This window comes from Sinohyriopsis cumingii, chromosome 15 (assembly GCF_028554795.1).
Source record: "Sinohyriopsis cumingii isolate HCF-2022 chromosome 15, ASM2855479v2, whole genome shotgun sequence".
Lineage (NCBI taxonomy): Eukaryota > Metazoa > Mollusca > Bivalvia > Unionida > Unionidae > Sinohyriopsis > Sinohyriopsis cumingii.
Window position 1 is genome coordinate 58,184,899 of NC_142975.1, and position 14,293 is coordinate 58,199,191.

The 14,293-nt window shown below is 36.1% G+C and overlaps 1 protein-coding gene across 1 annotated transcript in view; it reads right to left on the bottom strand.

The window, feature by feature from the left end:
- LOC149781863 (uncharacterized) overlaps window positions 1–13,660 on the bottom strand; it is a 232,419-nt gene extending 218,759 nt beyond the window's left edge. Inside the window, exon 1 of the mRNA XM_089936060.1 lies at window positions 13,069–13,660. Coding sequence (XP_089792186.1) covers window positions 13,069–13,129 — 61 coding nt within the window. The 5' untranslated portion in view covers window positions 13,130–13,660. The remainder of the gene's footprint in view (window positions 1–13,068) is intronic.
- Window positions 13,661–14,293: the final 633 nt, after the last annotated feature.

Below are 14,293 nucleotides of genomic sequence, written 5' to 3' on the forward strand. Positions count from 1 at the left end.
GTTGATACGTTCATGAAATAGAGTAGGAAATAACGGTTTAAAAGAAATTTAGCTTAGTAAGCAGCTTTAGATTCCTACGATAATCTATAGAACACCTGTCTGAAAATTTAAGCGATTAAAATCTTAGAGATCCGAAATGTTTCCTAAATATGACACCTACCTATCTGAGAAAAGAATACATGAATAGCTTGGTAAAATTCTTCAGACAGTATAACAAGAAAATTAAATTTTGTTTCAATTTACACGATTGAAACATGAAATGACCATTACAAGCACGAACAAGCTGTCATGGAATATGGTGTCTTTCAAACACTTCGCGATAATCACAAGGACTATAGCAGATATATCGATGATATGTAATATTTGAGACACATTTATGTGTAAACAATTCAAGCAACAGATTATTCTGTTTGTAGTTCTCCTGCATTAGTTCACGGTTCAGGTTTAAAGATGTTACCTCCACAACTTGAATTTATTAGGGATTATGACGTGTTTCTGATGCTCAAGGGTGGAAGACATGGCAACACACAGTTATACCAAATCATGACTAATACTATAAAGATAGTGTGATAGAGTGATGGTGTGTACTAAACGTCAAGGTCATGTATGGTGTGTGTAACTAGTCGGAAACAAAATTTATGGTTGGGACATAAGCCAATACATCTCAATATAAAATATTGCAAATGGCCATTTAATAACCAAAATAGAGAACGTCTGTTTGCGTGACTATTTCATACAGTATCAATTAATTCAAAGGTGAATATCCAGGTGAAAATGATTTATCTCTCTTGCAAGAGAATTTGATAAATGAGTATAAAGGTACGAAACCAAATGGTACCAGAACTATTGTTTACATTGAAACACAAAGAGAAAACTGTTATTCAGGACATACATTTTAAGCTTTCACACAGATAATTAAAACTGAAGACACACAAACCTGTCTTGTTCTGAACAACAACCATTGTTGAAATCTCACACAGAATATTGATAACGAACTGAATAAAAATTAGAGATAAAGATCTACAAATAAATTCGAGAAAGACCATTTCTTTTCAAAACAATCAACACCGCTGTATTCGGTAAATGGAAAGGCCCAGAAAGAAAACAACTGTAAAATATGTACGGATGAAAAACAGTTTTAAAATGTAAGAAAGATCACAAAAAACGATCACAGACAAAAATTTATAAATGGCTAGTTAAAATTATTAACATTACCTCGCCAAAACCCGTTTACTGTAGATTTACGGTGTTCGAGTTAAACATGGGGTGGAGCTACAAATTATATTATAATAAATTCGACAACGAATACAGTGGGAAAAAAATGATAATCTTGATAGTTTGTGTAAAGTTTGTGTATCGGTGTTGTTACAATGATATGACATTTAAGATCAGGTTTTACGAAACTATTAGGGACTCGTCAAGAAAGAAAGTATTTTGATTAGCACAGATAAAGGGGACGCTATGGAACATTTCAGCCATGAGTAGAAAGGTGCACAAATTAGAGATCTCTTTGTTAACTAATTACAAGTTTGTTCCTTTTATTCTGTTTGAAACTATCTACAATTTCTATTTCCATTTCCTCTGAATAGCATGGTTTCTTTTAAACAGTAATAAAGGAAGCAAAAACTAATACCACTGTTTTTCTAGTTTTGCTTTAAAACACTAATGAAAATGTATGTTCTCACAAATCGGTATTACAGAGTATTGTACGATGACCAAATACATTTACAAAAGCCTACCACTAACTGGTTAGGTTACATTGTCTAAATTTTCGCAATCATCACACCGAAAAGAATGAGTTACCCGTTTCTATTGATAGCGTGAGACTTATGTTTACACAATGCTGGCAATATAAATTTACAAGAGTATTTAGAGAAAAGAGATAAAGATGTCACAAAACATTATATCTAAAACAAACAGGAAATCCAACAACAATAGAATACCATGGTAGACAGACAATTGCCGCATAGCCATCAAGGAAAAAAGAAAGCCCTCAACCTTTTAAACACGAAAAACTAGCTGCGGACTTTATAATATATAAGCAAAAACAAAAAAATACAAGAACAGTAATAAACGAAGCAAAACCTAATTCATGGCGAGCATACTGATCCACACTCAACCATCATACCAACTCTAAAGAAGTCTGGGCAAAAGTCAAAGCCATGAAAGGGAAGGTCCCGGCAACATCACCAAAAATATCAGAAACCAACACCAACCAGAACAAAGCAGAACAGCTGGCACGACATTTTGCTAATTCCAGCAGTAATAACAATCATACCCAAACATTATGGAACAAAGACGGGCACTCGAAGAATTCCCTCACATATTCAAGGACCAAACCAACAATGACTCGTCGCTAAATGACCCATTCAACCTCGATGAATGGAGAAAAGCACTACTTAACAGCAACAAAAACCCACATCCCCAGGTGAAGACAACCTCGGCTATGACATCAATAAACATCTCCCGATAAATATGCAAAGAATCTTACTTGACATGGTAAACCTAACATGGCACACTGGAAACATACCCACATTATGGAAACAAGCAGTGGTCATAGCCATACCTAAACCAGGAACAGACCCCAAAAACGTAACATCAAATAGACCCATCTCCTTGACTAACACTGTCTGCAAAGTCATGGAAACAATGATCAACAACCGGCTAAGGCACCACCTGGAACAAAACCACCTACTTACTGAAAATCAAAGTGGATTTAGAACCAAACGCTCCACCATTGATCAGCTAATTCGACTAGAAGCCAGCATTAAACTTGCCATCAACTTAATTGCGGTATTCCTGGACCTCGAAAAAGCGTTTGATATGGTCTGGACTAAAATACACATCTCCAAACTCATTCAATTCGGCATAACAGGAAGAATGCACCGTTGGATCTCAAACTTTCTAACGCGGAGCAAATCAAAACCAGAGCAGGCGATGCACTCTCTGAGACTTACACTCAGGACACTTTTCAACCTCATGATCAACAACCTTCGCAACAATATTACCAATAAACTAGTTGAACTGTCCCAATTTGCTGATGATAGTGGAATATGTAAAGCAGGCAACCCCAACAGCCAAAACAACAACAAGCAACTACAGCAAAGCCTAGGCGCCATCGTCAAATGGGCAGACAACTATGGATTCAAAATATCTGATACTAAAACAGTAGGAATGCTTTTCTTCCCAACAAACAGGAAACCTACTACATACACAAAACTCTACATCCAAAATACACCAATCCCATTCGTAAAAGAAACATACTTTTGGGAGGGCTACTTAACGAAACACTTAATTAGAAAAATCACATAACAACCCTAATCAAAAAATGCCAACAAGACATCAACCTCCTAAAAATATCAAGGGGACAACGTGGGGAGCTGACCAACAAACCATGCTCATGCTCTAAAAATTATTAATCAGGGTTAAACTGGACTACGGTTGCCAGGTGTATGCCTCGGCAAACAAGGACCTGCTTAAGAAACTGGACAGCATACAATAAAAAGCACTTAGACTATGTACAGGGACTCTACCTAACATCTCACTCGATGAGCTACAAATACTGACGGGAGATCTACCGCTGCACCTCAGACGAGAAGAGCACATATTGAGATATGCTACCAGAAACTCAATACATCAAGACACCAACCCAACCAAAATGATGAATAAAAAGTGAAACATTACGTTCAGGCAAAAACGAGCTCTAAACCACCCGGCAGGTAAGAAAATACACACACTTTGTGATGAAATTCAACAATCCGGAATTCAAGCAGAACAAAACAAAATTAAAGATCCTATCCGTTTGAAAAACTGCATGCCCAAAATAAACCTCTCTGCCCAGAACTTAGGATCCAAATTACAAAATCTACCAAAAATGCTAACAGAAATCCAGAAAATCATCGAATAAATTTACTCTGGATTTCCTAAAATCTACACAGACGGATTTAAATCGAAAGAACTAAACAGAACTGCTGCTGAAATAGTGGTGCCGCAACAACAAGTTGAATTTGGTGCAAGACTCCCAGATGGCTGCTCCATTTACACAGCAGAATTCTGGGCAATAAATGAAGCCCTCAAATGGATCAAGACCCAAAACCACAGCCAGTACGTCATTATAACAGGCTCTCTAAGCGTACTCAAATCCTTAGAGACTGGCACATCAAAAAGTAGAGCAAATATGCTAGAAGACACTATGTTATCCATCAGGAAGATCGAGGATAAACAACAAACCATCGAATTCCTATGGGTACCTTCTCACATCAATCTGATTGGCAACGATAAAGCTGACCGAAGAGCGAAATACAATCTCCTGAACAATGTAACAGAAGCACTTAATTACAGTATGGGATATATAGCCAGATAAGAAGCAAAATAAACAAGAAATGGCAGCAGCTCTGGCACAACACCAACCAACCTCCTAAAATATCAAGGGGACAACGTGGGGAGCTGACCAACAAACCATGCTCATGCTCTAAAAATCATTAATCAGGGTTAAACTGGACTACGGTTGCCAGGTGTATGCCTCGGCAAACAAGGACCTGCTAAGGAAACTGGACAGCATACAATAAAAAGCACTTAGACTATGTACAGGGACTCTACCTAACATCTCACTTGAAGAGCTACAAATACTGACGGGAGATCTACCGCTGCACCTCTACAAGGGCAGACATTTATTCCAACTGCAAAAAGAGGCCACAAGGTTAATCAAGACACCTAAAATCCTGGAAATCGTGGACATCCGAATTATCAATAGGATCATAACAGGAAAAACTCTACTCAGGAACAGCTTTGGGAAACATCTCGGGAAGGATTGAACCAAAGTACTAACTGTCCACATTGCCCTGCTGCAGAAATATTGGACCACGTATTCAACACCTGCCCCAGATACCATAATCAACGAGTCGGTTTCCAAGATTACCAAAATAAAATTAACTCCCATACAACATACCCTGAATTTCTGGACAAGGTAGGCAACACAAACATCGATACCACATACATAAACATAATAAGGTACCTCAAACACATTAACAGACATGGCAACATATAAATACACTCACAAGTAATTATAATAACAATTAATAGCTAGAAGGACTAAAACAGTAAGGTAAGACTGTTAGCTGAAGCGCAAGGCCAGGGTTGTTGTTGTTGTTGTTGTTGTGTGTGTTTTTTCTTTCTCGCATGCAGGCATGCAGCTAACACAATACTAACAATCATGGTCTGATAAAAACAACACATATATTCCCATGTATACGTATTATAAAGCTGGCAACCCCCCGACAAGATACACACGACAACAAGAGTGGTAAGATATAAATAAACACAAACAATTCTTAATCCCCAAACATCTTAAGACTATAAGGTGACCTAAGACCAGTCATCAGCACCCCCCCCCCACACACACACATACACACAAGGCGGAACTAATAAGCAACAACAATACAATCCCCAATTATTAACACGACATGTAAATCCAACACTGATACTCAGACCAAACATACTAATTTATACAACAAAAAAGGTCACATTATGCCTTCCAAATTCACTATAGCTATTAAACAAAGAATCATGGCGATAAAAGACCAGGCGCAAACATTAAGATCTAAGGCAATGGAAGTCAAGCCGAAGCAGAACAGCAAACTCTCGCAAAACAGCCAAACGCTACAACAGCACGAAGAAGAAAGAAAGAGGGTAACACAGAATGAAGAAGGAGTAAAGAAGACAACGGACATCGACTTTCAAATTGCCAATTTATATGAGGTTCTTCCTTTGGCTATTAAAGACCTCTTTCGATAAAAGCTCTATCCCCACAACCCTAACTCGATCCTTTGTATACAACCATCAAATAGTGAAAACCGAAAGTAAACACAGCGTGACCCAAACATGTATAGAGTGCCTGACACCCAGGTGATTGACAGCATTTAGGAAAATCAAAAGTACACCATGTACACCAAATTCCAACTTCAATTAAAAATAGTAATGAAATTACACAACTCAAAGGATTAGGAAAATTACACGAGTGGCTTACAAACCATTGAAATAGATTTCTGTCCACTGAACTTGATTTGATCTTACGCGCTTTTCCGTTCTGGGCGTACAGCTTTCCTGTGGCGTTTCGCGTCCCACGGGTCCCTTGCCTCCTTACCTCGGTCGGACATGTTCACGAATTAAAAAGTGCGACATTCGCACATAAAAGCGGGACTGTAGTGGCTCCATTCCTACAGTCCCGATCAATTAAAAATCTCGACCTTCGAGACTTAACCAGTCGCGAAAGCACCAGTTGCGTAGGCGACTTAAATCCTTTAATTGATTGATTGATTGATACAGATGTCTGCAATGTTTAAGACTGCGCCTCGATATTCTCAGATGTCCGATTTATTTAACCCTGAGCAGAAATAAATAACGGTGATGTCTGATATATAACACAAAACGAAGAGACATAGTCGTTTAATCATCTTATCTTTAAAAGGACATACATCAAGAACGGATGAGGCAAATTTTACAATGTTTGTCATTTATACATCGTGTATACATTATATATAGCTTTGAAATAATGTAACATCATAAAATAAACTATTAAGACAATAGTATGTAACAACGATTCGATGGAAACATTCCCCTGAGAACCGGACTAAATCCATAAGCTTATAACCAGGTTTATTTAATTCTTTAATCTGGATCCATGTTTATCACAAACCAGCTCGCATTCTACGTTTTCTATTAGGATTAGTCAAGAGATTCCCCTCTGGGAAATTAGCGAAAAAATCTCAGATGAAATATATAGCAGGCGCTAGTCTCTTATAGTGATTGAGCAATGATTCTTTGTGACCTGGAAGACCAATAAAGTCAAGTTGTAGACAGTCTTCCTTAAAGCATGGTACAGATTTGTAAAAAAAAAATGATTGATATTTGAAAAGATATTTTAAATTATTGCCGTAGTCACTCGCATACTTATGTGGATACAGAGTTACCACAAGATTACCATGTTATTTAATTTAATAAGTTCATCTCATAACCTGCATACTATACACGTTTTTTATAGCATATGAAGCGACATCGATTGGCAAGCCGTGTTGCCCCAATTTATTATGGATACGCATCAATACACAACTACTTTAATTACGGCAAAGTTATAAAATGGCCGAAATGTCCACTTTTTGAATGATATACAGTAGGACATCAATGGAAAAATGGTGAAAAATAAGATGTGAAATAAGAAAGGCTCGTACGGACGTTGTGATGTCAAATGATCTGTTAAACTACGCAACATACCAGTTTCTATCGCCACGCAGATCAATCCTGAAAGTCTTGAAAAGACTTACCATAGCAACAGGACTAAATGAAGACATGATGCTCTCTAATCATTGTACGCGTATACACCACTAAATGAAGACACGAAGCTCTCTAATCATTGTACGCGTATACACCACTAAATGAAGACATGAAGCTCTCTAATCATTGTACGCGTACACACCACTAAATGAAGACATGAAGCTCTCTAATCATTGTACGCGTATACACCACTAAATGAAGACACGAAGCTCTCTAATCATTGTACGCGTATACACCACTAAATGAAGACATGACGCTCTCTAATCATTGTACGCGTATACACCACTAAATGAAGACAATAATCTCTCTAATCACTGTACGCGTATACACCACTAAATAAAGACAATAAACCAGTTAATAATTGTACGCGTATATCATCCTGTGGATAGACTTCTCGAATAAAAATATACGGGCGAATCAATAGAGATAACAGGCCACCACAATATCCAATCTGTAATCAATTAGAAACACGTCAGATGGTTATCAGCACCGAATCATATCTATAGTGTTGTCCAGTCCATTGTGGGCATCGTTTTTACCTATCATCCCAAAATCCACAATGAATCCAGTACAACGGTGCATAACACTATATATACCTGTAATGTACATTAGAAATCATGATGCTATACAATTGTATGGCCTTTACGAACGTGCATTCACTTACCAAATAATCAATATTTTGTAAACCTGTAATAATGCATATCTATAAAACAAAGCTTATTTTTAATTGATGTAAATCTGGACATTATATCCTGTATAAAATTACTCTGAATCTACACGATACTGATAATTCTAAAATAGGTGCAATGTTTAGATTTTTCTACATACTCACTTTCCTGTATATTCTTACGTTATTGATACTCTCTACTAATTTGACTGGAATGTGTACCTGCAATGACAAAGTCTCTTGTCACATTCATCCATCAGATACACAGAAGTTAAACAAAGTTCTCCTTGGATGGAACCTTTATGAGTTCTCCTTGGATGGTACCTTTATGAGTTCTCATTGGATGGTACCTTTATGAGTTTTCCTTGGATGGTACCTTTATGAGTTCTCCTTGGATGGTACCTTTATGAGTTTTCCTTGGATGGTACCTTTATGAGTTCTCCTTGGATGGTACCTTTATGAATTCTCCTTGGATGGTACCTTTATGAGTTCTCCTTGGATGGTACCTTTATGAATTCTCCTTATTATTGTCGAACAAGTGTGATAAAACGTGTTTTGAACATTTTGCCCTTTTTGCAGTCGATACTGTGATATATACAAAATGTGCTATTAAAGCTCTTCATAAAAAGTATCAACTTGGAGCAAAAGGAAATCATAACATGGACCTAATGGGAAAATTTATCGCCATTTCTACCTATAAAAACCAAGTATCCTTTTCTTTCTAACTCAAGCCTTTGGGGCTTAAAGCCCCCATCCATTTTTTCTTCTGAACTCTGATCTTTATTTCCTATTATTATTCAATAACACTGCTATGTATGATTATCGGCAGTATACATGCTTGTCTTTATTTTTTACAAACACAGAAATGTAAGTATTCGTCATAAACAAAAGTACTCTCAAATGATTAAGCACTCATTAAGGTTTCAATCTGCTCCATATTTTCTCATATTTTCTATCTGTTCTCATGTCTTATATACGGAGACAGACATAATTATTGGTTGAAAAATAGACACAATACAAGTTTCTTAGTCCATGAATTCCAGGGAAAAGACAGTCTAAATTTACATTACTTCTATATTTATGCACAGAACAAGAGCTCAAGGCGGGTTGAAACGACTCCTCACTTCAACAAAAAAGCTCACACAAAACAATGATTCTACGTTTTAACAGTTAGGGGTATATTTAAAAAACCATATAGATTTTCTTCAGACCTTTATGTTATCTGACCTTGCGGCTATGTAACATTTCACATAGAAACTATATAACATTTGACCTTGAGGCTATATAACATTTGACCTTGAGGCTTTGTAAATTTTCATATTGAGGCAATATCACTTTTGGGCAGGAATTTATACTCCTTATAAAACTTGTAACTATTGTAATTAACCTAGAATGCACATTGTCATGAAGTGTTGAATTGAGATACACACAAAGATATACTTACTGGAGATAAGATCTCTTTCTCTCTCTCTCTCTCTCTCTCTGATATCGTATCAGCCGTCATATTCATTATTTGCTGAATATTCGTATTAGTTCAGTGTTCTGATTGAATAGACTATTAGCCGTGTGTTTTTCTTGAGTGGAGTATTGAACGTGTGTTTCCTTCTTGAGCTGAATATGTGCGTGCCAGTAGAATATATATATATATATATATATATATATATATATATATATATATATATATATATATATATATATATATATATATATATATATGTATGTATGTATGTATATTCGCGTAAAGGCCAAAATAATTTAGGAAAAAATAAAGGCTTGGAATGAGGGATCGGCTTATCCGCGGGCCAATGTCTAAACTTGACAGTTTTTAAGGTTTTTTTGTTGACCACTGTAATGGCTGTAAATCTTGGGACACGAAAAAATATTTTTTTCCGTGTTCTAAGACATATGCATGTAAACAAAAGTCATTTTCTGTGACCCGACACTTATTAAACTGTTATAAGTACTGTGATTGATTTTTTTTTATTTGTTCGGGTTTTTTTCGCATGTGCGTATGTCCCGATTTATCCAGAACGAAATAAATAATGGTAAATACATATTTCAGAATTCGCGGGCCGGTTGAGTTAATCCGGGATACCAGGCGGAACTTTAATGTACAGTACCTACACAGTGCAAAGCGTGCATAGCGTCACTTAAATCCTTATTTACTCCCAAACATATTAGATGCATGTTTTGCTTTATTGATTGCTTCGACGCAATTGCATTCTTTCAGCTAACGTTGCAGCTAGTCCTTAATAGCTGTTTCATTTACGTTGCATCACGCGCTCGCGATTGACGCATTTTCATTGATATAAGCGGTCCTACAAGTTGAGGTCATATTAATAAAAAGTACGCACGTTTAATTATACAAGGTAGATAACCAGCATAACTTAATTGTTTACGACGAGTGATCCTAATAATGGCTCAATCTCTCAGGTTAGATCAACTAAGATCAACATCAATCAATTTTAGTTTTGTGTTTTGGCTAAACAACATCATAACTTTCCACACAATGACAAGCTTGAAGTTTCGGCGTCTCCTTTGTTGATAGTAGTCTAATTTGTCTTTCGTTTGTCTACAGCAATACAGGACAGTTAATCATTAAAACCCTTCCCTGGTTTGTGTTAAGAGGGAATTTTGACCGTCAACAATAACAGTGCATTGATGTGTAATTGCCTATTATTCCATAATATTAGCACCTTTACCGTAATTTTATAAAACGGGTGTAAAGCATAACGGTCAACTTGTCCAAAGCCAAGTAGGGAGAATGAATAAAGAAAACTGATTGGGACCTAAAATCTGGAGGTTTTTCATGTCATTTTTAAAGCACTGTTTTCACTAAATATTGATCTGTCTTCCTGGTCCAATGTGCGTGAATTTCGCAAAAAAACAATCGCCGTTTGTCCCTGTGACGCGCCCTGTTTTCCCACAGAATGTGCCCATTTTTCATATTCTGGTTAGCTGCGGCCAAACTTTACAATAGCTATAGGTTAGTCTTAAACAAGCAAGAAAGCCAGCGTTAATCCTTATCGATGTAACTATTTTGTGAAAACGACCAGCCCTCCGTCATAATTCAAGGAAACCACGTTCTACACTGGTGTACTTTATGCAAGCACCAGCATTGACTGGCAAATTAGTATTCCCAATTATGTTGAACAAAAGGTATCTAAATAGACAGCCTCAAGGTACCGTACATGTGTCAACTATTTTCCCCTCGTTGTATGTCCGACCTTATTCCCTTATTGTCAACTCGTAAGGTATTTGGTATTGTTTACTATAAAACATATGTATTCTAAATTAGTTTTTTGAAGACAAGTTTGCTGCGTGGTATGTATTTTCATTCTTTCTTTTAATGCAACGAGGTAATTAACGTTGGTATATACAGTATAAAAATGCCAGGTGTTCACTTCAGTAAGTTTCTTCGGTGGGAATGGCGCTGTATGGCACATGGAGTTAACAGCATTTGTAATTCGTAGTGATCATTCTTGGGACTGAAATTAATTGTCGACGATTTTATTGTCGTGGTTTATTTTTTTATATTTTTTTTATATAGTTTCGTATTGTTCTAGAGGTAAACAAAATCATTAGCTGACCTGAATAATGTTTAAACTTAACATTATATTTAGTGAAGAAGCGAATTCTTTCTAGTAAAGTAATTATTTCGTCATTCACAGGTGATACAACAGAACATGTAGGACTTTTAATTTTTAGGATATATGAAAGTTGAAGACGTCATGTATTAATAGGGAGTTTTCTGCAAAAATCGTAAGATAGTATAAAATCGTGAGACAGGCGTGGAGAGACCCAACCAATCGGGAGGTTTTTTCCTTCCTGGCGTGAAAGTTGACAACTATGGTGTTAAGTCGCTTACATCAAAGCAAACTATAACTCAGATTTTACAGTATTAGCATAATTTTCGAAGTATTATTTCCAAACCTTCATTATTGTATTTTGGAGATATCATTAAAGTTTAACGCAGTGATGCCCATGATTCAACTCCAAGGGATGTATTTCATTCAGTGGAATGTATTTCATTCAGTGTGTGTTCAAACCTACTATGTACATGCTGTGGCGCAATTATGTAAATACGTTCAGTAGCCTAATTGCGAGCGTTGAATCGAATCGTATTGGGATTACATTTTAATGAGCAAGGTATTTACAATTTCTAGGCAAAGTAAAAACGTAATTACTGGTACCCTGTTATAAAATGTCCAATGCAATAATGCATAAACAATAACCGAGTCAAAAGGGAGAGGTACAGTTGCAGCAACTCACAATTGCTAAATTCTTGTCATAATTCAATCAAATTATACACAAATCTAAATTAGGCAATAAGAATAAGAAAACAAAATTAACAAAATTACTTTTCAAACAAGCTTATAACTTTTTTATTAACCCTTCACGCCAACTTCGAGATAAGTATATATGTAATTTTTGTTAATATGAGTTTGCATAATAAATGCATTTCGAACTAACCTCGTGCATCTTGTGATGCCTTGGAAATGAGGGTAGGCTTATACACGGGGTCATGCACTTTTCAGTGTTTATACCTATTCAGTTTTTTTTTTTTTGGGGGGGTCGGCTTATAAGTGAACCGACTTATACGGAAGAGATATATATATATATATATATATATATATATATATATATATATATATATATATATATATATATATATATATATATATATATATATATAGAGAGAGAGAGAGAGAGAGAGAGAGAGAGAGAGAGAGAGAGAGAGATATTCTGACAAAGAAAAGAACCCATTAGTGCAGTGTCAGCTGTGAAATTTATAGGATCATCACCTTATTCGGTCATCTTAATGATTTTTTTTTTAATGTTAAGGGAATCTGAGTTTGTATTTAAAACGTTTGACAACCCTCTTGCATGAGAGAGAAAGAGAGAGAGAGAGATATTCTGACAAAGAAAAGAACCCATTAGTGCAGTGTCAACCGTGAAATTTATAGTATCATCACCATATTCGGTCATCTTAATGATTTTTTTTAACGTTAAGGGAATCTGAGTTTGCATTCAATGAGAGAGAGAGAGAGAGAGAGAGAGAGAGATCCTACCTGATATCCAAGGAACAGCTATGGTCACAATTAAAGGTAATAGTATGGTTATACTCCTCATTGTTCTTAGAATCCAGTATGCGGTAATTTCACGCACGTTTTTGGATTTCAACTTGTCAACTGTATTCCAAGTCTGATGTATGTGCTGTGATCTTTCACAATGGTCAAACAACTAAGACACGGAGGTTGCTATGTGCAGCCGAAGATATTAACTGCTGGCTTATTTAATGTAACTTGTATAATCAGTAGGCTGCGAAAGCGAAGTGTTTGTGAAGCTTAGTATAGTGAATTATCGATATGCAATATTATTTTGAATAGTTTAATCTAGCTTAAAAATTTCAGAAGATAGTTAATAATTTTATACTAAGCTGGCTTATCACTTTCATACTTCCTAATCTGACAGCTTGCTCATCACACAAGGAAGGTCCTATCGGATAATCTTTGCCTGTCTGTGAATCAACATGCTGTTAGATCCTCATGCTGAAATTCCAGCGTTTTTTTACAAACGATAACAGTTTCATTACGTGTGATATATTCAAGATAAATATCAAGAGTCATTTACGCGTTTTTGAAAGATCTTCATAATCAAATTTGTAAATATAACAGAACCACTCTAGCCGCTATTGGAGAGGAACAGCTGTTTATAGCATACAGGATTCCACGTGCCTCATCTTATTGCTCACCAGGTGGCGTTCTCACTTTTCTCCATACGTCATTGTCGCATCAAACGGTATGCATGCATCTACTTATTTTCAAAGTGACTTATTAAATTAAGACCGTCAGAAAGAGTTAAAGACATCGCGTGACTGGTCAAGAGAAATAAAGTTCAAACACTTGTTCTCCCAAAGCGGCCCATTGTTTCCGCAGTGATAATATTCACATAATCGCAGAAATATAGGGACTTCTCTCAATATATATATCAAGCCAAACGACACTACAGTCAAGCTTTTAACATGAAAATCAAAAGTTTATTGATGAGATGAATCAATAATTATCTTTTTTAAAACGAAGATTAAAGGTTAGAGATTCAATTGCCCCTGAAAGTTCATTTCCGAAGTTAACCAAATGGCAAAACTTACACCGTAAATGAGACTTCATAACACAGACTCTATAATTAATTGCATCAAGGTCGTAAATTATTCAGCGATGGTTAAAATGTATGTATTTAAAATCTCTATCAGACCACTAGGGTATAAAATAAGTAAATGGAAAATTCAAACAGCAT